Source organism: Phyllobates terribilis, unplaced genomic scaffold (genome assembly GCF_046119375.1).
Source record: "Phyllobates terribilis strain yellow unplaced genomic scaffold, ASM4611937v1 Scaffold_2__4_contigs__length_985480577, whole genome shotgun sequence".
NCBI classification, from domain to species: Eukaryota; Metazoa; Chordata; class Amphibia; order Anura; family Dendrobatidae; genus Phyllobates; species Phyllobates terribilis.
The window spans coordinates 437637360-437662977 of record NW_027362762.1 but is presented as its reverse complement, the minus strand read 5'-3'; the positions used below and the strand labels follow the sequence as shown (position 1 = coordinate 437662977).

Below are 25618 nucleotides of genomic sequence, written 5' to 3'. Positions count from 1 at the left end.
GTATATCATATAATATCCCAATAAGAAACATTTAAGTTTGTGGTTGTAACGTGAAAAAATGTGGAAAAGTTCACTGGGTATGATTACTTTTTCAAGGAATTATATATATATACGGTTTGAGCTGTTTTATATACACATACTGTATGGGCCATGTGATATATTCACTGTTTAAAGGGGTTGTCCGGCCTTTGGGTACAAGTCTGCAGTCACTCTGACTGCTGACTTGTGAATCCCCACATAGCACGCTGTGAGGATTTGCCAGCGCCAGGAGCAATGGGCACATGACTGTAGGTATGTGATTTGCTTTCGTGCTTACACATTCCGACCAGATGGCCCCGGCCTCGCTCAAAGGAAGTGTATTGACTGAAGCCAGACAGTCTAGTCGGAATGTGGCCGAAAGTATGCAAATTGCATTCTTGCAGTCACATGACATCACAGTGCGTGCGATATGAGGATTCACAAGTCTGCAGTCACATACACATGAAAGACTACAAGTCTGCAGTCAAACGCTGGACAACCTCTTTAAACCATATTATATACAAGTATATGCTATTTAAACCATGTTGTATATTGGCTGTTTAGGCCTTATTATATGCACAGCTATACCTTTTGGGCCATGCTGTATATTGGCTGTTTAGGCCTTATTATATACACCTATATACTGTTTGGGACATGTTGTATATTGGCTGTTTAGGCCTTATTATATTCACAGCTATACCTTTTGGGTTGTGTTGGCTGTTTAGGCCTTATTATATACACATATATACTGTTTGAGCCATGTTATATAGTCACAGTTTAGCATATAACATAAATATATAAGGAACAGAATCATCAGGAAAAGATGAAATGGTGTTCTGATTGGCAAGTCTTCTTGAGTAACCAGTGGATATAACCATGGAAGCAATATGCAATTATTTAGGTGTGAAAAGAGGAAGACCTAACCGGTTTACAGTCTTATTCTGACCTAACGTTCTTCAGTTTCCACCCTCCAATGAGAATCGCCCAGTATTCTAATAATGATAATTATATACCGTTGACACTTTATTTCTTCAAGCATCTTATTGTACAAGCAGGACTGGCTTTGTATATTCAATACGAAGGTTATTGTTGCTACAGTTCCATAATATGAAGTTTCTAAATTTCATTTTGTATCTTGAGTAAAAGTCTAGCAAATGAACATTTCTTTTGGGATCCCGTTTTTTTTTAGAATGCATAATTTTGTACTTGATTGACACGTCATGAGACTGCCCATAATCTTGTAGGCAACATATAGATATTCATCTTGAGAAACCTTAAAGGCGCACTTTCCCCAGGACTGCTAAAGGCGAGACATGCTGTGTATCGTATATACAGTGCTAAAATGTGACCGTGTATTATTGCCCTCCACTCATTAGTGCAGTCCGTGCTCTCAAAGCCCACGTTTCAGCCACGTGCCTCAGTACAGCACACAGGTTTAGGGGTTCTTGGTGTTACCACATGTACTACTCTATGCAATACCTTACTATTTGCCTGGGGTTTCTGATTATTAGAACTATATAGTTATGTGCACTTGTGTTTTTTCTGCACAGTTTTTTTTTCACAAAACCTGAAGGATTTCCTAGTACTAAGAAAGTGAATGAGATTGCTGAAGACTTAAGCCCCTGTCTCACATAGCGAGATCGCTGCTGTGTCACGGTTTTGGTGACACAACAGCGACCTCACCAGCGATGTCGCTATGTGTGACACTTTGCAGCGATCAGGCCCCTGCTGTGAGGTCGCTGATCGCTGCAAAGTGTCCTGGACCATTTTTTGGTCATTGCCCTCCCGCTGGTCAGCACACATCGCTGTGTGTGACCAGCGGGTGCAGCGATCAGGCTGGTAACCATGATAAACATCGGGTTACTAGGGGCACACGCGCACCTAGTAACCCGATGTTTACCATGGTTACGAGCCTGCTAAAGTGAGCGGTAACCTCCCGCTCACCGTAGCAGAGTGGTAACCATGATAAACAACGGGTTACTAGGTGCAAGTGTGCCCCTAGTAACCCGCTGTTTATCATGGTTACCAGCCTGCTCCTGCTTCAGCAGGCTGGTAACCAGGAGCAGGACATCGTGGAAAGATTCTTTCCACGATGTCGCTGCTCCCCTGATCGTTGGTGAGCCTGCCTGTTTGACAGCTCACCAGCGACCACATAGCGACGCAGCAACGATCCCTGACAGGTCGTATCTTTGTCGGGATCGTTGCAGCGTCGCTAAGTGTGACGGGGCCTTTATGAACATGTTGCTTATTTTTCCTTGCAGATTTAAATCTGCAGCATGTCCATTCTTTCATTGTTTTTGCTGAAGATTTCAGCCATACTAATGAGTGGGGAAAAATCTGGAACAAAAATACTTGTAAAAAAACAAACAAAACGTATTTTACTATTGCTTTTTACTATGACAATAGTATATAGTGTGCAGAAGCATTGTTTATTAGCAGTATACCCAGTGCAGAAACTTGTTTGAGGTCATGTCTAGTGATTGCCTAAGCCAGCTCCTGCTCTGTGACCTGGTCTGCATGTTGCAATCGCTATGACTCAGTCCTGCTTTATTCCCTGTTCTTGTCTTCATACAAGGGTGACCTAATGAAATGTGAGAGCCCCAGCAGCATGTATGACATTGCAGTTTCCTTATCCTTGTCTTCATCAGGGTATATAGCTAGCTCTGAACGCTCTCAGTGAACTTGTGCGTGCCTGTGGGTATCTGTTTTTACTTGCAAATACACAGCATAATGTAAAACTTTTCTAGCTGCATATCCTAGCATGCCCTTCTCCGGTTGATTTCGGGGAATGCTCTGATTTGGAAGGGAACCTGGGGGATGAAAATGAGATCACAATCAGCTATGACAGTCATCTAGCTTAAAGTAATGTTTTTTTTTTTTAATCCCCCCCCCCCCCCAAATTTAAAGAAGCACACCCGTCGAAGATTTTTTCCTCTTCCTATATTACAATCATCATACAATAATAGCACTGTGAATGTACAATTGATAATTTTGCCTTTGTGGCCAGTTAATTATTCTCTTTTTCATTAGGTCTATGAGATCATATGATTAAACACTGAAAAGCTTAGTCTTTCTAAGCTCTATGTAAAAATGGGAGGTCAATTTTCCCTGTATGAGTCATAAGTCGCTGCACAATCCCTGGCACAGGGAGGAGTGGAGCAGCTGGGTCAGGAGTTGAAGAAGGGAATGAGTCATGCAGAGACAAGAAACTTCATGTTTGTATGTAGAGCCACCAAATACAGCCTTGAGGATTCTCTAAAACTTCACTTTTACTTGTTATCATAAAATATTGGCCTCAATTGCCATAAACCCAAAAAAACTTAACCAAAATGATCCTACTAACCTCGGGACATTTAAGAGCTATATATAACAGGCATAATAAACTCTTATATCTATAAATATCATATCTCTTCACATGAAATGTCCGGACGGTTAGATAATATACATATCGTAAACAAGTGCTGAAAAATGACAAAGAAGGAAAATGTGTGGATCTCACCCTTTTCGCTGGCATGCGTTTCTCAGGGATAGTTGTCCATGTTCATAAGTTCTTTTTCCTGGACTATTCTACCCTGTCGTGCCCAGGTAATGGCTCCTGTCCTTACAAGGACAGTACCCAAGTATACCCAGGGCTGTGGAGTCTGTAAGCCAAACCTCCCACTCCGACATTTCCATGACACCAACTCCACGACTCCCTCATACATGGCTCATGTTTAAGTGATCAATGTACTGTAGCACAGATTCATCTCAGCTAAAAGTCTAGACCCTTAGATCAGGAATAGGACAGACATTTGTAGGACATTTCATAACTTTCACAAATTCTTATGAAAAAATATTCCCCACAAGCTGCCTTAAACTACTGTACCCAATTTATTATATATTTTAGGAGTCTGAGTTGGTCCATTTTATACCAACTCCGACTCCACAGCCCTTAGTATACCTTCAACTTAGAAACACGTCGGGAGGGTTTTTATGGGACTTTCTCCTTTCGGATAAGTCATCAGGAGAGTATGTTAGGCATTTGGGAAGGCATTGCTATTATATAGAAAATAAGTGACTCTGTGCATAAAACGTGCAAAAGTGCTTAAAAATGCCAAGAGCTTCTTCAGTGGTGAGTGATCTCTCATAGTGGTATAGAGTGCTGCCACCTCTATTTCCAGCAAAAAATAGGGAAGTTTTTCTACGTAGAGCAGAGAAAAGAGATTAACTGGGTAGAAAGGTGAAATGAGCAATTGTAAGTACACAGTGCTATATAATATGATTGCAATATATTAAGAGGATAAAAACTTTGATGGGAGTGCTGCTTTAATACCTTTCATTCCTTTTTCAAATGGGTCACCCTATGTAAATAAGCTTTGTCGTATTGTCAATTATTTATTCTGCCATCATCCCCAGTCTTCTTTTGATTAACTACCCTATTTTTTCTGAACTGCCCCAACATCACCGCCCTTTCATTGGAAATCCCATACCTGCCAACTGACAACCAGCTCCCTGGTCATTGAAGCTGGGGTTAAATCCCCCGCTTCACTTTTGATCTGCGTATGCTCCAGAAGCCGCTGGTGTTCAGAGGCTTTGCGCATGCTCTGCGCTTGGCAAGCTCACAGAATGACTACTGGCAAGATGTGTTGGATTTCAACTTGCCTGATCCATTGCTCCTGCAGGAGTGTTCTGGTAGCACCTTATTGTCCACCCAGTGAAATAATAGCCACATTTATTCTAGAGTCTGTGGAAATTCAGGTCTACTGAACAACCTTTCAGCCCCTAGTTATTTCATGTGCGTGGCCAGCTCAAAATCCACAACATATATAACCATAGATGTAGTTCATCTCCAAAAGATCAGAATACGTCATAATGCACCATTCTTTTTCTATCACCTCTACTTTCTCTCCTTGGGCTTTTGGCATCATTTTATGGAGGAAGTTGCATTTGAGATTCTGGTTCACGTTATTTTTTTGTATTTAGGACTTGCAACCCTTTAGTAGTACGGGGACTTGGCTGCAGATCGCTGTTGTTTTCAAGCATTTATTTCTCTTAGTTTGTGTCTTCATTCTGCACTTAAACCTTTGTTTTGGCATGTCCAAACTGTAAAAATCACATCAGTTGCACTTATGAAAATGTAGGGGGTAAAATCACAACAAAGTCACCTTTTAAACTTCAGTCTATTTAAAAAAAACATGAATGGTTTCCTCAGTTTCTGTTTCAAAAACACTTAAAACTCTGTGTGAACATGCCCGTATTCAGCTCTTGGCTATTCTGCCCAACAATACGCATGCATACCTGTCTTGGTCAAGCGTGCATGTGCTCAGCTGACATGTGCCCGCAACAGCTGTGGGTGGAATCGCGATCCACCCGCGGCTGTTAACATGTTAAATGCCGCTGTCAATCTCTGACAGCGGCATTTAACAGCGCTGCGCTAGAAGCCCGTCACATACCCTGCCCATCGGTGATCGCGGGTCACTGATGGGTGGGCATGACAACCCTGGATCTGCAGCAGACCCCAGTGGTTGTCATGTACTGATCGCTATGAGCGCCACCTAGTGGTCAGCGTTCATAGCACAGGAGCATTTCTGCTACATAGAGGTGATCTCCGGATCACCTCTATGTAGCAGAGGCGATCGGACAGTTGCTGCTTCTAGTCTCCTATGGAGACTATAGAAGCAAGCAAAAAGTGTAAAAAAATAAAAATAAATGAATAAAAATATTAAAAAAAAATTAAATCCCCCCCCCCCCCTTTTGCCCCATTCAAAATAAAATAATTAAAAAAAAACACATAGACATATTTGGTATCGCCGCGCTCAGAATCGCCCGATCTATCAATATAAAAAAATAATCCGAACGGTAAACGGCGTAACGAGAACAAAATTCTAAATGCCAGAATTACGTTTTTTGGTCACCACAACATTGCAATAAAATGCAATAACGGGCGATCAAAACATCGGATCTACCCCAAAATGGTATCAATAAAAACTTCAGCTCGTCGCGCAAAAAATAAGCCCGCACCCGGCCCCAGATCCCGAAAAATGGAGACGCTATGGGTCTTGGAAAATGGCACCATATTATTATTTTTTTCTTCAGCAAACTTTGGATTTTTTTTTTCGACACTTAAAAAAGAACCTATACGTGTTTGGTATCTACGAACTCGTAATGACCTGGAGAATAAGAACGGCAGGTCAGTTTTAGCATTCAGTGAACGTGGTAAAAAAAATAAAAATGAAGAAAAACCTGTGGTATTGCACTTTTTTGCAATTTCACCGCACTTGGAATTTTTTTTCCTGTACACGATATGGTAAAACCAGTAATGTTGTTCAAAAGTACAACTCATCCCGCAAAAAATAAGCCCTCACACGGCCATATTAACCAAAAAATAAAAACGCTATGGCTCTGGGAACAAGGGGAGCAAAAAACGAAAATGCAAAAAAAAAAAAAAACGGAAAATCCCAGGGTCCTTAAGGGGTTAAAGGAAGCAAAAGAACAGTTTTGGGTGGGGGCTGTGTTCAACACAAAGCAGACACACCCATTCCCTTAGACATCAGTAATACTATAAAATCTAATTCACCTATCCACAAAGAATCTTAAAAGTATAAAATATACTAGTTCATAACGTTTGTTAAGTACTTTATTAAAAGATATGTAAATGAATATTGTCAAAAACCTATAACAATGAATGTCCCAAAAAAAGAAATAAAAAAAAATATATATATAATGTGATTAGTCAGTCAATGGGGCTTGGGGGGGGGGGGGAGTTGTTCTGGTGCTTTGTGTTGCTTCTGATCACTGCATCAGTGACTTGTTTGCAGCAGTCTCCTGGACAGGACATTATGCTGAGGAGTGGGATGTGTTTGTACAGGGTTACATGGGGTGGGCTCACTGCTGGCCAGCGCTAAAAATGAGGGGAAATGTAGTCAGAAGGGAGCAAAGGATGCTGAGAGCAAAGGTGGTGCCAGAGAACAAGAAGTGAAGCAGAAAGGCGTAAAGCTACAAGGAGATGGCGGAAAAGGGTACATGGGAATCTTTAGGGGCATTATCCTTCAGCATTTATGGCAAAACCAGTAACTGAGTAGTCAAACACCTCTTTAATACACATTAAAACGTTTTGTGGTCAGATGTCCTTCTAAAGACTACCTGTCACTTGCTCAGAAAAAAAAAAAAAGTTAAATATCTTCTAAAATGCCTGATTGTGCCACTACTTTTCGTTTTGCACCTCGTCCCTCCAATGCAGTGAGATTCACAGTTGTTACTGTTTGAGCGCAGTATGTGAAATCTCTGCATCTAGTCCAATTGATCAATTTCTCAGGGTCTTTTTTGTAGATGTGCACTTTCACATCTCTACAACATCTGATCCTGCTCGATCAGCTGCTGAGATGTGATTGGCAGCGTTTGTGAGGGAGGAGTGAAAGTACACATCCCCAGAAAAGACTCTGAAGAACCGCCCAGTTGAACAATAAGCTGAGATTTTACATACTGAGCTTCAGAAGAAACAATTCTGAAAATCTCTGTAATGGATTGACACAGCTCAAAACTGAAAAGAGCGGCACAATCTGGGAAGCTCAGGGATTTTTCCCAAATATTCAACTCCCATTATTTTCAGCAAGTGACAGGTCCTTGTTAATCTAACTTGCATAGCGCATTAAAAATCAATTAAATTTTATTGTAGTCATTGTGTTTCGAAGGTTGGTGCAAGCCAAACTGAATTTTGGTAACTGTTTTTTGCTAGGAGTTTCTATAGTGAAATTTAGATCACAAAGTTGGGTGGCCTCATTCCCATGCTCTTAACTTGTTGATTCTATTTCCAATCTATCCAAATGATTTCATATGTCAAAGTTGAAAAGAGCCTGTTCCTTAAAAAGTAACTAAACTTTATTTTTTTTTACTTATTGATCAGCCGTTGTTTATCTCTTATTTTGCTTGCTTCTCTCTCAAATACCATGCTCCTTTTAACTGCCTTGTTACAAGCTGCTTTGAATTGCTGCTCTAGCAAGAATCTGTACTCCCACTACTTACAAACACTTTGTGAGCTTCCCTCCCCCATGTTCAGACAGGGTGAGTGTTTGTAAATAGTGTTTGACTATGAATTCTTGCTACAGCAGTCTCTGAAATAGCATGAACTAGTAAAAATCAGCCTTTTCAGCCTGTATTTTGAGAGAGATAGAAGCAAAATAAGGGACTGGTGGAAAATACAAAAATTCTTAACCTTGCAAAGGCTCATCAATATTTTAAATTAAAAATAAAAGTTGTGTACGCTATTACGATAATGGAAACCTTTGAACAATTCCCAGTTCTGTGCATATATTGGACATAAGTATCAGTTATGTTATTAGCCACAGATGTATTATTTCCCCCTTTTAATTTCAGGTTTAGCTGTCACTTGTGAATTCAAGTACCTTTGCAATCACTTTTTGTGCCCTGATGTTACCACTCTCAGTACTTCTCTAAAAGTAATGTTTGGCATTTAGTGCATCCTACCTCCAGCGGCTATGAGAATCGTCCTCCTCCAAATAATTGCATTGCCAAAATGTTTGTATGTCCTGGCACAAAGTCTAGTTACAGTACTGTTTAACAAGATTTCCTTGCTGATTTCTGCCTTTTTATGGTCCTTATCAAATCCACAATTGAAGTTATTTACTGTAAAGAGACCCTGAAGCTGTCCTTCTAGACCACTGTTTCCCAAACTCCCCCCAAACTCTTCACAGCCCCCAACAGATCATGTTTTCAGGATTTCCCTAGTATTGCACAGGTGAGAGAACCTGTGGCATCTTCTGATGCGTTGATAACAATTCCATCACCTGTGCAATACTAAGGAAATCCTGAAATCTTGACGTATTTGGGGCCGTGAGGACTGGAGTTTGGGAATCACTGATCTAGACCAATTTTTATACTATTTGGCCAACCAGCTAAGGTACCTAAGAGGTTGGTTCTTTTCAACATATTCTGTGCCACATAATGCTACATCTAGCTAGTTAATCCGTACTACTACTGCTGACCCACACTTCATGGTTTACAAAGGGCCAGCTTTGGAACTTTTCCAGCCCAGAGGCTTGTTTGTCCTTCAAAACCACTTTCCACCAAATGTAGTTTGCAATGCACGGCTTTTTATCAGTACTCATGATTATGCCAACACGATTTCTTATGAGTCTGTAAACCACTCTGCGCGCACGTTAGTACAGGAGCTTTTATCTCCTGCAGTGAGCGCTTTGGAGCAGTGTTTGAAGCAGGGCTGTGAAGTCAATCTGTGTACATTTTGGTGTAGTTGGTATGAAATGGACTGACTCCTAAAATATATAGTAAATTGGTACAATACTACAATGTAGAATGTGCTGTAAATGTTTTCATAAGAATTTGGGAAAGTTATGAAATGTGCTATAAATGTCTGCTCTATTCCTGATCTAAGGATCTCGGCTTTTAGTTGAGATGAATCTGTGCTGCACTTTATGTACATGCTCAGTAGTGAGGCAGGGCTGTGGAGTCAGTCAGGGAAATTGAAGAGTCAGAGGTTTGGCTTACCGATTCCACAGCCCTGGTTTTAAGGGATCGCTGGGGATCTCAGGACCCAGACCTTCACAGAAATGCTGTACTTTTTTGGACATGCAATATATGGAAAAAGTAACGTGTAAATGCACTTTAATCCTTTCCGTATACCCTTCTATTAGATTGTTGTGATCACAAGGCCCTAGCGGTCTTAATTAGCCCTCGAGAAATGGAGGGTTTTCCTGTCTTCCTAGTCTGTAGAGAAATGGCTGGGCCCCATATTCTCATTTGCATGTCTCCTTTGGCCAACAATAAGCTTAATCATACATTATTCACCAGTGCCATTTAACTGCTATGTGGCTGCAGACCACCTTCAGCTGACTGGCATAGCTGTCGTGCCCCTGAGGCAGACTTCATTCAGATACGGTCTTGCCCATGTATTCTGCAATACTGCTCTGAAGTAATTGACTTCGTTGGGGTTATTGGATTCTGACCTTCACGCTCCAGTTTTATTTTACTCTATTCCTATATCGTATCCTTTGGGTTTGCAGAGTTACCGGAAACATCTGTTTTAACTGCCTCTTCGTATCTCATACTTTCTTATTCCTTTGAGAGACGGTGTTATTGCATCGAGATGTTTGATTTCAGTCACTATGAAATTGTACTTGTATGTTTTACTATTACGCTGACACTTATTTTCTTGTAATGTAATACTTAGACATTTTCTCAATAAAACAAGTTAAACAAAAAAAAGTACTGCCGAAATACAGCTGCGATGCCACCAAGAATGTGTAGTTTTAGGGAGCTGTGTCCTAAGACAAGTTTTATATGAACAGAAAAAACATTTGGAGCTAAAGAAGCCTTCCAAAACCATGCTGATTTGTGGTAAAACTGCATACCGCTGTTTAGTAGGTATGAATAGTAACCATTAGTCTAATCGGTCTTTCTGCCGGGCCTGGGTGAAGGCTGGCAGGGTGCGTAGGGCTTTTATAAAACATTAGTTATATGTCAAAGTACGTTCCTCCAAATATGAAGACTATACGTGTTCCTTATTGTTGATGAAGTAATAATTGTGATACATTGCAGTAGCTCACTCACCATCTTGGGTTATTATTACAAGCTCAGTGGTTAGCACTGTAGCCTCCAGTACAGGGGTCCTGGGTTCAATTCCCACCAAGGACGACATCTGCAAGGAGTTTGTATGTTCTTCCCGTGTTTGCGTGGGTTTCCTCCGGGTTCTCCGGTTTCCCCCCCACACTCTAAAGACCTACAGATAGGGAATGTAGATTGTGAGCCCCAATGGGGACGGCGATGATATTATTATTGTATTGTTAATATTTGTGCATATCATTATTCTTCCCAACCTTGGCTTCATGAAAATTTACAAAATAATGTTATTGTATATTATGTTCCCCTTCATTTATTCAGATTCATTCTCAATGTGTTTCCCTTCTTAGATTGTGATGGGTGAAAGTGAATTAAAGACTGCAGAGGATAACTCTGACCTGCTGGTGGACACCAGGTTGTCTTTATCTGTGGAGAATGGAAAAGACCTTTCCAGTTCCCGGTGTCTAGAGAAAGTCCAGAGCCCAAACATTGAAGACCACATGATGACAAACTTCTTGGTTAAAGCATCCCGAGAGGAAACCCCAGGAAGAGAAGACACCAGACTGGGACCGCCAGATGGTCGACAAGACCCAGGAAGTGAGAATAATAAAGAGAAAACCCTGGGTATGAAAGTTGTATCTACAGTATAACACATTAGACTACAAGCCCCATTTCCAGGCTCTGGAATGACATCTGTAGAGAATGAAACACATGCTGCCAATTATCAAATCCAAAATAAAGGCAGATTTTTTTGTCCACAAACTGTAACCACTGCAATTTAGAGATGTGAAATAAGCTGCAAATTCCATATTAAGAAATACTGAAAATGTGAATTGTATATATTATACACCTGAACTTCAGAGCCCCATATAAAATAGAAACAATTGATACTCACCTGCACAGTGTGCCGTCCCTGCTATACTGGTGCTGCTATTCTTGGCAGGTCATGTGACACTTTGTTGTGTTAAGTGACCGCTTCAGCCATTCAGCGGCCGCTAATCGGCTGCATCCCTATGGTATTCAGTCTGAGCAGATATCCTTTCTGACGCAGTTGTAAATGCTGCAGATCATCAACAGGCACTGGAAAAAGATGTCTGTATGATAACTTGAGAGAAATTCACTCCTTCACCCCCCACTGCCCTGCCCCGCAGCCATTTTCCATTTTTTTTGTTTTCTCCTCCCCCCTTCAGCAGACCCCCAGCTATCATGACAGCCCATCGGTGCCCCACGATCACTTAACAGGGGAGCTGATGGGCCAGATGAATGATGCACTACCGGTCGGCTTGTGTTAAACACACAGTGGGATTTATTTGGTTAACAGCTGTGGGTAGAGCACCGCTCCACCCGCGGCTGTTAAAGGGAATCTTTCAACAGGTTTTTACTACCTCATCTGATCAGCATAATGTAGGCAAAGAGAAGCTGGATCCAACAATGTAGCACTTAGTTTACTGAGTGCAGCAGTTGTGACAAAATCAGAGCTTTTAGATTTAAAATGAAGCAGAGCTGAGAAATCTAACCCTGCCCACACCAGGCTTTCAATGTACAAAGTCCATAGACAGTGAAGTGCTTATCACGTTTGATGCCAAACCAGACCACCACATGAATCTGAGCAAGGATGCACGATTGCAGCCAGGTATATTTTACTCTCAAATGCTCCAGTGCTTCAGAGAAAACACAGTTTGAAGAGCCAACCGGGGACTATAGGAATAGATGTGATTACTCCAGCACGTTCCTCGACCAGCTTCTCCCTGCCCCACTTCTGTTGATTGACGGGTCTCTTTTATGTGTATATTTAGGAAGAAACCTGTCAATCAACTAGTGCATTGCTGGGAGAAGCCGGGGGAGGCGCCGGACTAGTCTCCTTTTTCCCTTTATTTGCCAGTTTTCTCTGAAACTCCAGAGGATTTCAGAATATAACATGACTTGCTACACTAGTGAATCCCTGCTCTGATCCATGCTGCCCATGTTTTTTGGCATCGAGTAACGGGTTCCCTTTAATTTCTCTCAAGTTATTATGCAAACCTCATTTTATGATTTTTTTTTTTTTTTTTTTTTTTCTTTCTAAATGAACAAATTTAGTAATCTTTTTATTTTAGACTTGTACCTCCTGTTCTTTCTGAAAGAGTTTTCAGCAGGCTCCTTATTATCAGAGGCAGGATTACAATGGTAACACTATATACAGCTGATAACAAAGGATCCACCAATCACAATAGGCGATGTCACAGCTGACTCTTCTCCCCTTTCCTTCACATGACCTTTTTGATGCTTCAGTACAAAAGAGGGTTGGGATCTGACCATTGTGGCTATTTCCATGTGTTGTTTCCTTAAAGGGAACCTGTCACGTCCGTTATGGCTATTAAATTGCCCCCAGTGTCTTGTTAGTGATACAGTAAACAATAGGAAGTTAAGTCTGAAAAAAACCCCAGTGGCCAATGTGAAAATTGCAAGAGTTGACTGCCATACACTTTTTAAAAATACATTCAACGCAAAAACCTGATATAAATAATGGGTAATTTTCTGATGTTAGATTCCTTTTAAAGAATGTTTTTAAATAATAAAAAATGAACCTTCTGCGTGTGCTTGTATGTGTTTATTTTAACATTAAGTGTTTGGAATAGAAAAAAAATCCTTTGCATTATTTCTGGCAAAATGTAATGTTCAACCCATGCATTCCTTTGACTGATTATTATTTGTTTGGCCTACAGGTAAAGAAGTGCTACTTTTGATGCAGGCGCTGAACACTTTAAGAACTCCAGAAGAAAAACTGGCTGCTCTCTGCAAGAAATATGCTGATCTTGTATGTATGACACTGTATCGAAGGGATTAACTAGTTTATTTCATATTGAATTTATGAAATTAGTGGTTTCCAGATTAAGTGAGAACATGTGAAGCGTATCTAAATTTACATACACATACTACATTTGCAGTATTATGTGGTCCTACACTATTAATTGTTTTGTAATTTTAAAGGGAACCTGTCACGTTGGATAACGCTATTAACCTGCAGACATAGTGTTAATCCACAGGTTAACAGCGTTTGTTAGGAAAGTGCCCAACCACCACACTTAAACTACGGAACCAGGAGAAAATGAGCTTACTTCCTCCCGAGATCTGTCGGCTTTCTGACATACAGGAGTGCCGGCACGCCTACGCTCTCTACTCACTATACTATGAGCAGTGACTATTACCACGCCCTGACACTTTGACTGACAGCCAGCTTTGCACTGATGTATTGCAAAGCCTGCTGTCAGTCAAAGTGCCAGGGTGTGCTTACAACCGCCACTCAGTATATTGAGCAGTGGTGGCAGTTGCGCCGGTATACCTGTCTTTGATGACTCAGCCGGACTCTGATTCATGCTGACCATAGTTCAGACCACAAGGATCAGTTTTCAAGTTCACTTTAACCATTTAAGAACTTGAGACAGCTCCTTTTTAAAAGGGAAGCTATAATCCGAAAATGACCTATTTAAATCCTGTTTTTGTGTCATGTATAATTTTCTTTTTTTTGGCTTTTTTTAATCCCATATCAGTCTATCTTTAAAAATAAAAAATAGAACTCTTACAATTTTCACATTGGCCACTTGGGCTTTTTTTTAGCCTCTATTTATGAAGACTGGCATTGTTCATGCCATTCCTGTTGAGAGGGCATGTAGCAGTCAGAGGCAGCTGATTCATTAAGAGGCCTCTTAATTAAGCCACACCTCTTAATGAATCAGGTGCATGTGGCATGCACCTCAGCACAAATCTTACTCCAGTCAGGGACTGGTGTAATAATTGGGGCACAACTCATCATGGATTAGATGAGCAGGCATTGCCACGGCCTGTCCCACCCCCAACTCCGCTAATATTGGCAGAACTGACTGAAACTGGAGTGAAAATGAGAAAAAATTGCAAAAATCTTGCGCACCCTTACGTTGAGCAAAAATTGCAGAACTGTTTAAAGTGTTTTAAAGCAGATTTCTGACATAAATACCTTTTGATGAATTGGGCCTAACTTCCTCTTCATTAAAGAGGTTGTCCACTACTTGGACTTATCCCTTCTCAATCACTATTTTTCCCCCAATAAAATATTTTGTTTTTAAATCAAATGTTTTTTAGTAATTTTTATAAAGATTTTCACAAAGGTAAAAATAAAAAAAAAAAACATAACAACCAGACAAACATTGGAGAAACACAGTTCTCCACCTCCCAACCTTAAGAAGCATTAAACATGAGTTATTTATACATCTTGGCCCTGTAGAACCAGCAGAATTAGATGAACAAATATTTGAACATAGTAACTATAGTCAATCCAATTCCATATAACTTGTGGAAGTACTAATAACCTTTTTATTAATTTTCAAAGAAGTTTAATTTGAGGCATCATATAAACGTAACTCTAAGCAAGCCGAGGCGAAATCTCCCCAGTTCCCTAGATGTCAAACCAGAGCCATCAATCCATAGACCCCATATATTGTCAAATTTAGAGATGGCATCTCTTTTTAATAAAATATTATTTATACTCCAGTGCCAGCGCTGTTCCAGCGGTGTCGGCACTGGCTCTCTTGGGGCTCGCATGAAAATATTTCACGTGATTCCTGTGCGCTGGCTTCACTCTTCTATGGAGGTATTTGATAGCTCATGGAAGTGAGCGCTGCAGCTGCTCTTCCTTCCTCTGGATCTTTTGATTTGTCTGAAGGAGGGGAGAGTGAAGTCAGCGCTGATTCGCTGCAGGGATCACGTGACATAAAGTCACGCAAGCCCCGGGACAGCCAGTGACCACCCTGCTGGAATGGCACTGGAGGCAAGTATAAATTATTTTACCAGGGGGGAAACATAGGGATTGAGAAGAGATGGGCAACACCTTTTAAGGCAATTTTCACACTGGGTATTTTTCTAACTTTCTTACTCTAACACACAGCCACAATGGTCAAATCCTGACCCTATCTTTTGTATTGAAGTGTGTAATGTGTGAGTGCAAAGATCATTGTGAAGGGAGGGATACCAGGGTCAGATGTTACCTGGCCCATTGTGATTGGTGGATCCTGTGTTATCAGTCATTGTAGTTCTGCTTCTGCTGTAATGATCCTGCTGAAAATACTGGACAGGAAGTATGAGTCAAAAATAGCACCAGTGGCCAGTCTGAAAATTGCAAGATTATGAATTTTGCTATTTTAATAGAGATTGTGATATTAAAACAAGAAATAAAAAAGCAAAACATTCTTTTGAAAATATATTTTGTTACCTTGGTAGTCAGAAAACTCTGTAAATACATTTTATGCCAAAAAAGCCAAGTATTCTAGGAGTGATATCTTTATTGGCTAACCAGAAAAATTAGCCAATTTTAGCCAAAAAGACAAGTTTATATATTTTTACATAATTTTTTCTGATTAGCCAATAAAGTTATGTAAAAATGCATAAACTTGTCTTTTTGGCTAAAATTGGCTAATTTTTCTGGTTAGCCAATAAAGATATCACTCCTAAAATACTTTTTCATACAAGTGTTTACATTGAAAAAAAAAATACATGGAACACAAACAATAGGTAATTTTTTGCTGATCGCTTCCATTTAAAGGGAATCTGTTACTTTTACTACATAATCTGAGAGCAGTATAATGTAAAAACAGAGACCCTGATTTCCATGATGTATCATTTACTGGGCTGCTTGATGTACTTTTGATAAATTCACTGGTTTATCATAAGCGGCTAGTAAACCTACTACCTTCTTCATGAGTTCTGTGCACAGAAAGGCCCCGATCAGTGGTGGGCAATGGTTCTACACCAGGGGTCTCAAACACGCGGGCCGCATGCGGCCCCTGAGGCTGCTTTATGCGGCCCGCAGGCACAGACCCCTTGACGATCCCGACCTGGTCCAGGAGGAGCCCCCGACAGCAGCGCTGCATTGCCGCACAGAGACTGTTTCCCAGCACTTCATTTCCAATGCCAGCCGCCGGCCAATCAGAGGCCAGCAGCTGATATTTGCGTGTCGGCGCAGCGAGTATGACGTCATTGCCATATGCAGATGTCAGCTGCTGGCCTCTGATTGGCCGGCGGCTGACATTGAAAATGCTGTGCTGGGAGACAGTCTCTGTGCGGCAATGCAGCGCTGCTGTCGGCAGCTCCTCCTGGACCAGGTCGGGATCGTCAAGGGGTCGGACTCTGTGGTGCCTGCGGGCCACATCTGCAGGAAGGCCGCCGAGGGAACGGAGGACAGGTGAGAATCATCTTTTTTTTTTTCTATTTTATGTGTGTGAAGAACAGCACAGGGGGCACAGAGCCACAAGAGGGGACCTGGATGGGGCACATAGCCACAAGAGGGGGACCTGGATGGGGCACATAGCCACAAGAGGGGACCTGGATGGGGCACATAGCCACAAGATGGGGACCTGGATGGGGCACATAGCCACAGGACGGGGACCTGGATGGGGCACATAGCCACAGGATGGGGACCTGGATGGGGCACATAGCCACAAGATGGGGACCTGGATGGGGCACATAGCCACAGGATGGGGACCTGGATAGGGCACATAGCCACAGGATGGGGACCTGGATGGGGCACATAGCCACAGGATGGGGACCTGGATGGGGCACATAGCCACAGGATGGGGACCTGGATGGGGCACATAGCCACAGGATGGGGACCTGGATGGGGAACATAGCCACAGGATGGGGTCCTGGATGGGGCACATAGCCACAAGAGGGGACCTGGATGGGGCACATAGCCACAAGATGGGGACCTGGATGGGGCACAGAGCCACAGGATGGGGACCTGGATGGGGCACAGAGCCACAGGATGGGGACCTGGATGGGGCACATTGCCCCAAGATGGGGACCTGGATGAGGCACATTAGTACAAGATGGGCGCCAGGATGGGGAACGTTGCCACAGGATGGGGACCTGGATGGGGCACATAGTCACAGGATGGGGACCTGGATGGGGCACATAGTCACAGGATGGGGACCTGGATGGGGCACATAGTCACAGGATGGGGACCTGGATGGGGCACATAGCCACAGGATGGGGACCTGGATGGGGCACATAGCCACAAGATGGGGACCTGGATGGGGCACATAGCCACAGGATGGGGACCTGGATGGGGCACATAGCCACAGGATGGGGACCTGGATGGGGCACATAGCCACAGGATGGGGACCTGGATGGGGCACATAGCCACAGGATGGGGACCTGGATGGGGCACATAGCCACAGGATGGGGACCTGGATGGGGCACATAGCCACAGGATGGGGACCTGGATGGGGCACATAGCCACAGGATGGGGACCTGGATGGGGAACATAGCCACAGGATGGGGTCCTGGATGGGGCACATAGCCACAAGAGGGGACCTGGATGGGGCACATAGCCACAAGATGGGGACCTGGATGGGGCACAGAGCCACAGGATGGGGACCTGGATGGGGCACAGAGCCACAGGATGGGGACCTGGATGGGGCACATTGCCCCAAGATGGGGACCTGGATGAGGCACATTAGTACAAGATGGGCGCCAGGATGGGGAACGTTGCCACAGGATGGGGACCTGGATGGGGCACATAGCCACAGGATGGGGACCTGGATGGGGCACATAGTCACAGGATGGGGACCTGGATGGGGCACATAGCCACAGGATGGGGACCTGGATGGGGCACATAGCCACAGGATGGGGACCTGGATGGGGCACATTAGTACAAGATGTTTTCCATTATTACTATATGATGCTAATTGTAAGACAATATTACTGTATGTGGCCAATTGGGGGAAATAAAATTGTAAAAAAAATAATAAATAAAATAAAGCATGAAAAAATATTGGGCACTAAAAATGCTGTTTTATATGTAAACTAAAGTAAACACGAAAAAGTGCACGTTTATTATCGCCACATCCATAACGACCCAAGCCATAAAAAAATAAACACGGCAAAAATGTTCAAAAGGTGTATATAAAAAAAATGGTATCACTAAAAATGTCACATTGAACAAAGAATGCGGCCCCCCAAATTAAAATTTTTTCCATGTGCGGCCCATATACCCAGCCGAGTTTGAGACCCCTGTTCTACACTGTCAGTCAGGGATGTGGGCGGGGTTATACTGAGCTCAGCAATCAGAGAACTGCTAGATCTGCAGCAGAGAAAGCAGTGGTTAATCAAAACCCAGTAAAGTAAGTGACACATCACTGGAATCGGTGTCTCTACTTAATGCTGCTCTCAGATGGAGTAGCAAAAACCTGGTGACAGATTCTCTTTAAGGCTGCCCTCTTTCTGGGAGCCACTTCATGGTTTGTATTACGAAGTACACATGCCTCTGCTAAAGACGCGTAAAGCACACTGACAACGCCAAACTGTCTCAGAGCCTGATTTGCATTGGTTTTAGTTTTCACTCTCCAGATGTCTTTATTGTGTACCATTTCATCTTGCAGTATGAATGTTACAGAATAAGTGTGTAATATCTCTGTAACAAGCCTGGAACCTTTTTCACATCTGATTTTAGCTGGAAGAAAGCCGGAATTTTCAAAAACAGATGAAAGTTTTGCAGAAGAAGCAGTCTCAAGTGATAAAAGAAAAGGTTCACCTTCAGAGCGAGCACAGCAAAGCCATTCTAGCACGAAGCAAGCTGGAGTCCCTGTGCCGAGAGCTCCAGAGGCACAACAAGACATTAAAGGTCAGCTTCAGGCTCCGTGCAAAGATGCTGCACTCAGGCCCTTTAGAAGATATGGCCCAGTTGTTTTTCTTGCTTATAGTCCAACTTCAGAATATAACTTGCAGCTCTCATACTGATGTCCTAAATGTTACATTTGTGTACTGGAAAGCGGGTCTATGACTGTAAACTGTTTTTGAAACACAGGAAGACAATCTGCATCAAGCACGTGAATATGAGGAAGAGCGCAAGGAGGCCACTGCACACTTCCAGATGACCCTGAATGAAATCCAAGCACAGATGGAGCAACATGATGTCTACAATGCGAAACTCCGACAGGAGAATGTAGAACTGGGAGATAAGTTAAAGAAACTTATTGAACAGTATGCACTGCGTGAAGAGGTACTTTTATCTAGATGATATTAATAATCCTCCACTTGCAGCCTAAGTTTTAGTCCATAACATGAAGGTTACGATATATTTATAGGCACCAGATTTGTTGAAGAAACTTCTGCAGCAACAAATCTGTTCTATTTTGGCTACAAGAATTTTTGAACTCAGGTGAATGAGACCATAATAGACGTTTCTGCAACAAATCTTTGTAGTATACAGTATAATATCTACTTAATTAATGCACATCTAGATGCTCTGTTGTCATGTTAATGGATACAATTTTTGCTGCTTTATTTGGGGAGAAACCAGAGATCTGACATTGGATTTTTACTTTCCCTGAAGGCAGACCTTTGTGTGAAGACCTCCCTAGGCATGCCAGGATCTTTTAGAATTCTAGATGGTTTGAAACTAGAGATGAGAAAATGAATTTGCAGGAACCTGGTCCAAAGGCCACTTTATTATTCTGTGGACTCCGGATGGGAATCCTGTGAAGCGCCTCCTACCTGTCAGCATCCCTGGCCCTTCTTTTGATTAGCCGGCCTGGTGCAACTGTTGTGTGTGTATGCCACGCCGTAATGATGATGTCTCGCCAGACCATCTATTCAACAGGAAGGAGGCTATTCGTGGGACTTCCATCCCATCGGAGCCTTTGCGACTGCTGTGATTCGTTCCATTCATCTCTTCTTGAAGCCAGGCATACATAGAATTTGGTCTACAGCCATCTTATCTCTTCTTACTCCCCCCTGGGAACAAATGATTTGTGCATATTGAAGTCAAATATGTCCAATCCTTCTTTCTTGGGGAGGGATGGCATGTGGCCAAATGGAATTGATATGTTCGGCTGCCATTTGTGTGTAGTTTCTACCTCCTCTCCCCATTTCTCTACTTTCTTCTGCACTTATTGTAGACAAGTCGCTCATTCTCATGCTTCTTTTCCTACTATTTCTGTGAAATAATATTCAGATAAGCACATGTGAGCTTTCTGGGAATTTGCTAGGAGTCTAATGTTGTTTTATTTTTCATGTATGCATTTATTAACTGAAAATCTGCACAGCCATATCTTCCTGGCAAAATTACTGTATTTTCCCATAATGTAAGTGTAGTTACATTTTATTTTTATTTTTTAAAATCGAGCAAAATGTGGTTTTATTTTCTCTAGCACATTGACAAAGTCTTCAAGCATAAGGAGCTACGACAGCAACTAATCGATGCAAAACTTCAGCGGATAACTCAGCTTATGAAGGAAGCAGAGGAACGGCACCAGCGAGAAAGAGAATTTGTAAGTGCAAAGACTACGCAGTTGAAGTAAATGGATCCTGTACGTGTTGCATTGTTTATGCTTTTAAATTACCATAGTAATGTACATTCTATGCTGATCTGATCTCTGGGCTGAGATTTTGTCGGTGGAATTGTGAGGCCATTTGGGGATGATGTTTAGACATTATTAAAGGGGTTGTCCAGGCTTGTGAATCCTCACAGCATGCACAGTGTGCGCTTTCAGGTTTCTCCATCGTCGGGAGTGAGCGGTGATGTGATTGCAAGTATGCGATGTGCATACTCTGGACCACATTCCGACTAGATGTGCACTGCCTCACTCAATTCACCTCTATTGAGTATGGCTACAAATGTCTAGTTGGAATGTGTCCGAGAGTATGCATATTGCATACTTGCGGTGACATGACAGCCCAGCACCGGAGAATCCTGACATCGCTCAATGTTTGTGCTGCAGCCACATAGAATAATTGCAGACTTTTGTGCGAAACCTGGACAACTCCTTGAAAGCAAGTCATTTTGGGGATACTAAACCGTTTCAGGGACAAAATCACATTTGCAAGCAAACCTTTCTGACTGCAGTTTGACTTAGGACTCTCTCTAGCGCTCATAGCTATGAGAATAAGTCCCTATTTTGGCAAGTGCTCCCCTTGACTTGGATTCCTCTCCCATTGTCTACTGTGCTGTGCATTCCCTCCTGACTCCTTGTTCCAATAATGAATACTCATATGAATCATTCTCAAACCATTAAACAATGGAAAAGACATCAATATGCATCTATGTATATATGGAAAAAGCGATACAAGGAGTGTGTTTAATGACCCCAATGTTCAGTGTATCTAACCATGTGCATATCTGTCACTAGACAGAGTCGGTCTACGGTGTGCATCCCATTACCATTAGGCAAGACAATACACTCCATGTAAATCACCCCAATGGTGAATAAGACAAAAATTAAATATAAAACGGAACGTCCTCACCCATTGTAGTAATTTCCGTGGTAGTTAGTCCTGGGGCTGTCTCAGTGGAGGGAGCCATCATCCATAAGGAAACGCAGCAGCATATCAGTGAAGGCATATGGTTCTGCCCCTATTTAGCCCTAAAGGGGAATACTGCTCTGCCCTGTTCCCAAAGGCTCCCATCCTGACAAGGACAGTCCCCAGCTACCACTACAATACACAGAACCTGCACTTGCCCTCAATATGCCTCTCATGCGTCCCAACGCGTTTCATCCTTCTCAGGAATCATCAGGGGACATATGTACATGACAAAGCTTGATGCTATGCTATTCTACTATATTAGGAGTCAATGTGTACTCCACTACAATCTACAAGGGAGTGCTGGAAGGAGTCAGTAGTAGAGCTAATTTGCTCTTCACCTTGGAGTCTCACTCTCAGTCTTTTTTGGTACAACAGTGTCACTGTATTTTTGAGTATTATCATATACCTTTTGTCTTGGACATTGTTATACTTCTATATTGACCTTGATTAGGTCCTACTTTGGTTTTACTAAGTGTTGTATATTCTTAAATCTAATTAATTAAAGGTTATGTTTTAAATTACCCTTGCTGCCCTACATCTAATTAACGGGTCTTGAGATACTTTGGGGTTATATACACTCTTGCTGCAATTGCACTGGGATTTTTGCCCATTCCTCAAGGCAAAACTGCTCCAGCTCCTTCAAGTTAGATGGTTTCCTCTGGGGAACAGCAGCCTTCAAGTCTGACCACAGATCCTCAATTGGATTAAGGTCTGAGCTTTGACTAGGCCACGCCAAAACATTTACACGTTTCCCCTTAAATCACTAGAGTGTTGCTTTAGCAGTATGCTTTGGGTCATTGTCTTGTTGGAAGGTGAACCTCCGTCCCAGTATCAAATCAATGACTGACTGAAACAGGTTTTGATCAAGAATATCCCTGTAATTCACACCATCCATCTTTCCCCATTACTTGGACCATTTTCCCTGTACCTGCTGCCAGAAAACATCTCCACAGCATGATGCTGCCACCACCACGTTTCACATTGTCGATGGTGTTCTTGGGGTGATGAGCTGTGTTGGTTTGGTGCCAGACATAGCGTTTACCTTGGTGGCCAAAAAGTTCAACTTTGGTCTCATCTGACCACAGCACCTTCCTCCATACGTATAGGGAGTCTCCCACACGTCTTTTGGCAAACTCAAAACGAGCCTTACAATTTGTGTGTAAGTAAAGGGAATTTACTGCCTAATCTTCTATAAAGACCACCTCTATGAGGTGTACGGCTTTTTGTGGTCGTATGGACAGATACTCCAATCTCTTCTTGGGAACTCTACTGCTCTTCCATGGTTACCTTTTGGTCTCTGTGCTGCCTCTCTGATTAAATGCCTTACTTGTCCGGGCTGAGAGTTTTGGTGGGCAGCCATTTCTTGGCAGGTTTGTTGTGGTACCATGTTCTTTCCATTTGATGATAATGGATTTGATGGTGCTCCAGGAGATCATCAGAGATTGGGATATTTTTTTATAATCCAACCCTGACTTGTACTTCTCAGCAACTTTGTCCCTGACTTGTTTGGAGATCTCCTTGGTCTTCATGGTGTTGTTGGTTAGTGATGCCTCTTGCTTTAGTGGTGTTGCAGCTTCTGTGGACTCTCAGAAAAGGTGTGTATATACTGACAGACCATGTGATACTTAGTGAAAGGAAGTCCACCTGTGTGCAATCTAAGCATGTGACTTATGATTGCTTGCACCAGAAATTTTTAGGGGCTTCATCACAAAAGGGGTGAATACATATGCACATGCCAATTTTTAGCTGTTTGATCCCATAAATTTAATTTATGCTGATATTTTTCTCACTTTGCCAACTCAACTATTTAGTACCAATGCATCACACACAAATTGGATTACAAAAATATTTAAACACCGTTTTTAATGTAACAAAATAAGTTGAAAGCCGAGGGGGTGAATACTTTGGCAAGCCACTGTAGAGAAGTCGAACTGCCACCAGAAAGGTATGTTTGTACGTGTGATTTTGTCTCCTACAAGATACTTGTTGCTTTAGTACCTATGAAGCTCCTAACATAGTTTCTTTAGGACACCGCATTCCATGAATGCCATATTCCTTTTTATTGGTTGTTTTCTATTTCTTTACATCTGAAATTTACTCTGAAAAGTGTTGTCGGTGTGTTACACATGCTGGGCTCCTCTGTGGACTAAATCTGACTTTTATGTTTCTCTAAACTACAAGATGTTTCAGAAGTAATCGAACATATTCACCATCACATTCTTCTTTCTGGAATAGGATATAGTGTTTTTCTTTATGAGCAGTAACTTAATATATGTGGGAAAGCCAAACAGATTGAATGCAGTCTGATTCCTGGCACGTTGCACCAACAAATGACTTCTATTACTTTTTAGTTGTTAAATGAGGCCACAGAAACCAAACAAAAATTTGAGGAGCTGAAACAGCAAGAAAGTCAGCTAAAGCAGCAGGTACGTAAAGATAATTATTTTGTCTCCTCTGTGAATGATTTTATGTTTTAGACTTTTGTCTGCGCTTGTAATGTCCACATAACCTCGATATGCTACCAACTTTAGGGGGAATTCATCAAAATACTTCTACCAGTTTTCAAATGTTTAAAAGTCACAAATACTTGCGCAAAGGCTTGACAGCTTCTGGTTTTTCTATGGCCCTGGCACTTTTATAATCATCTCTTGGAGATTAACAGGAGGTGTTGTGGACAAGCATGGCCTGACAGATTCATTAGATTTCTTGGAAAAAAAATAAGGGAAATTATAGAAATCTGCTCTAGCTCGTGTAGATTTCAGACAATGACTCATGGACAACCTAAAGATGCACCAAATTGAATCGATCACCAGCTTTTTTCTACCCCACCTGGGAGCAGCATAACGTAGTTGCAGAGACCCTGATTCCAGAGATGTGTCGCTTACTGGGCTACTTGATGTCATTTTGATGCACTGTTTTATCTGTTGCAGATCTAGCAGTTCTCTGAATGTTGAGCTCTGTATAATCCCGCCCACACCACTGATTGGCAGCTTTTTGTAAACACTGTAAATGGACAGAAAGCTGCCAATCAGTGGTGGGGCGGGGTTATACAGTTAGACAGAGCTCATGAATGTGCTTGACTACCTAGCAGGAGGTTTACTAGTCTGCTAATGATAACCTGCTGCTGATTAAAACAGTGATTTTATCAAAAGGACACTAAGCTGCCCAATAAGTGACACAATGCTGGAATAAGGTTCTCATCCCCTATATCGTTCTCCTCTCAGATTACATAACAAAAATCTGGTGTAAGATTCCCTTTAAGAAGCCTCGTAATGAGTTTGGCTCAGATTACCCCATTGGACTTTTGATCAAGACTGGGGTATGACGCTCTCATTAAGATAAATTCCCCCCTTTTTTGTGATTGAGGTTTCTTTTTAAGTGACATCACAATGTAGTTGGGCAAACCCATCTATGAAAGGTTAACTGGGAATTTTTTTTTAGTGTGATCAGTTGGATTGTTTGTTATAGGGAACGTTTTCTCAATGGAACACTACAGCTAAAATTTAAGCAGAGATTGACTTGGTCCACAGTGTTTTAGTCTTCAAGATTTTATGTCTGCTCCAGCAAAAATCTTGCAGAGATCATAGGTCGTAATTTCCTTCTGCATTCTTCCATTTTTACTTCCATACATCAAAGCTTAGAAGCTATGTATCAAGTTTTTTATTACATATTTGCAGCACCAAATTGGGAAAACCTTTTTTAATGAAAACTATTT

General features: G+C 42.0%; 1 protein-coding gene and 1 long non-coding RNA gene across 3 annotated transcripts in view; one reads left to right on the top strand and one right to left on the bottom strand.

Annotated features, from left to right (window-relative positions):
• The window catches only part of TXLNG (taxilin gamma), a 51191-nt gene that overhangs the window by 10990 nt on the left and 14583 nt on the right, over window positions 1-25618 (top strand). The window contains exons 2-7 of the mRNA XM_073665397.1: window positions 10941-11214; window positions 13296-13387; window positions 19052-19222; window positions 19406-19600; window positions 20751-20870; window positions 24255-24329. Of these exons, the coding sequence (XP_073521498.1) occupies window positions 10941-11214; window positions 13296-13387; window positions 19052-19222; window positions 19406-19600; window positions 20751-20870; window positions 24255-24329 (927 nt within the window). The remainder of the gene's footprint in view (window positions 1-10940; window positions 11215-13295; window positions 13388-19051; window positions 19223-19405; window positions 19601-20750; window positions 20871-24254; window positions 24330-25618) is intronic.
• On the bottom strand, window positions 2247-13776 carry LOC141214180 (uncharacterized). Of its 2 annotated transcripts, XR_012283462.1 has the most exons (4): window positions 13689-13776; window positions 11486-11670; window positions 10582-10750; window positions 2247-2828 (listed from the first exon to the last, which is right to left on the bottom strand). It is a non-coding gene; the product is annotated as an uncharacterized lncRNA (long non-coding RNA). The 2 variants fall into 2 exon arrangements; XR_012283461.1 differs by lacking the exon at window positions 11486-11670 and having other exon boundaries at window positions 13689-13752.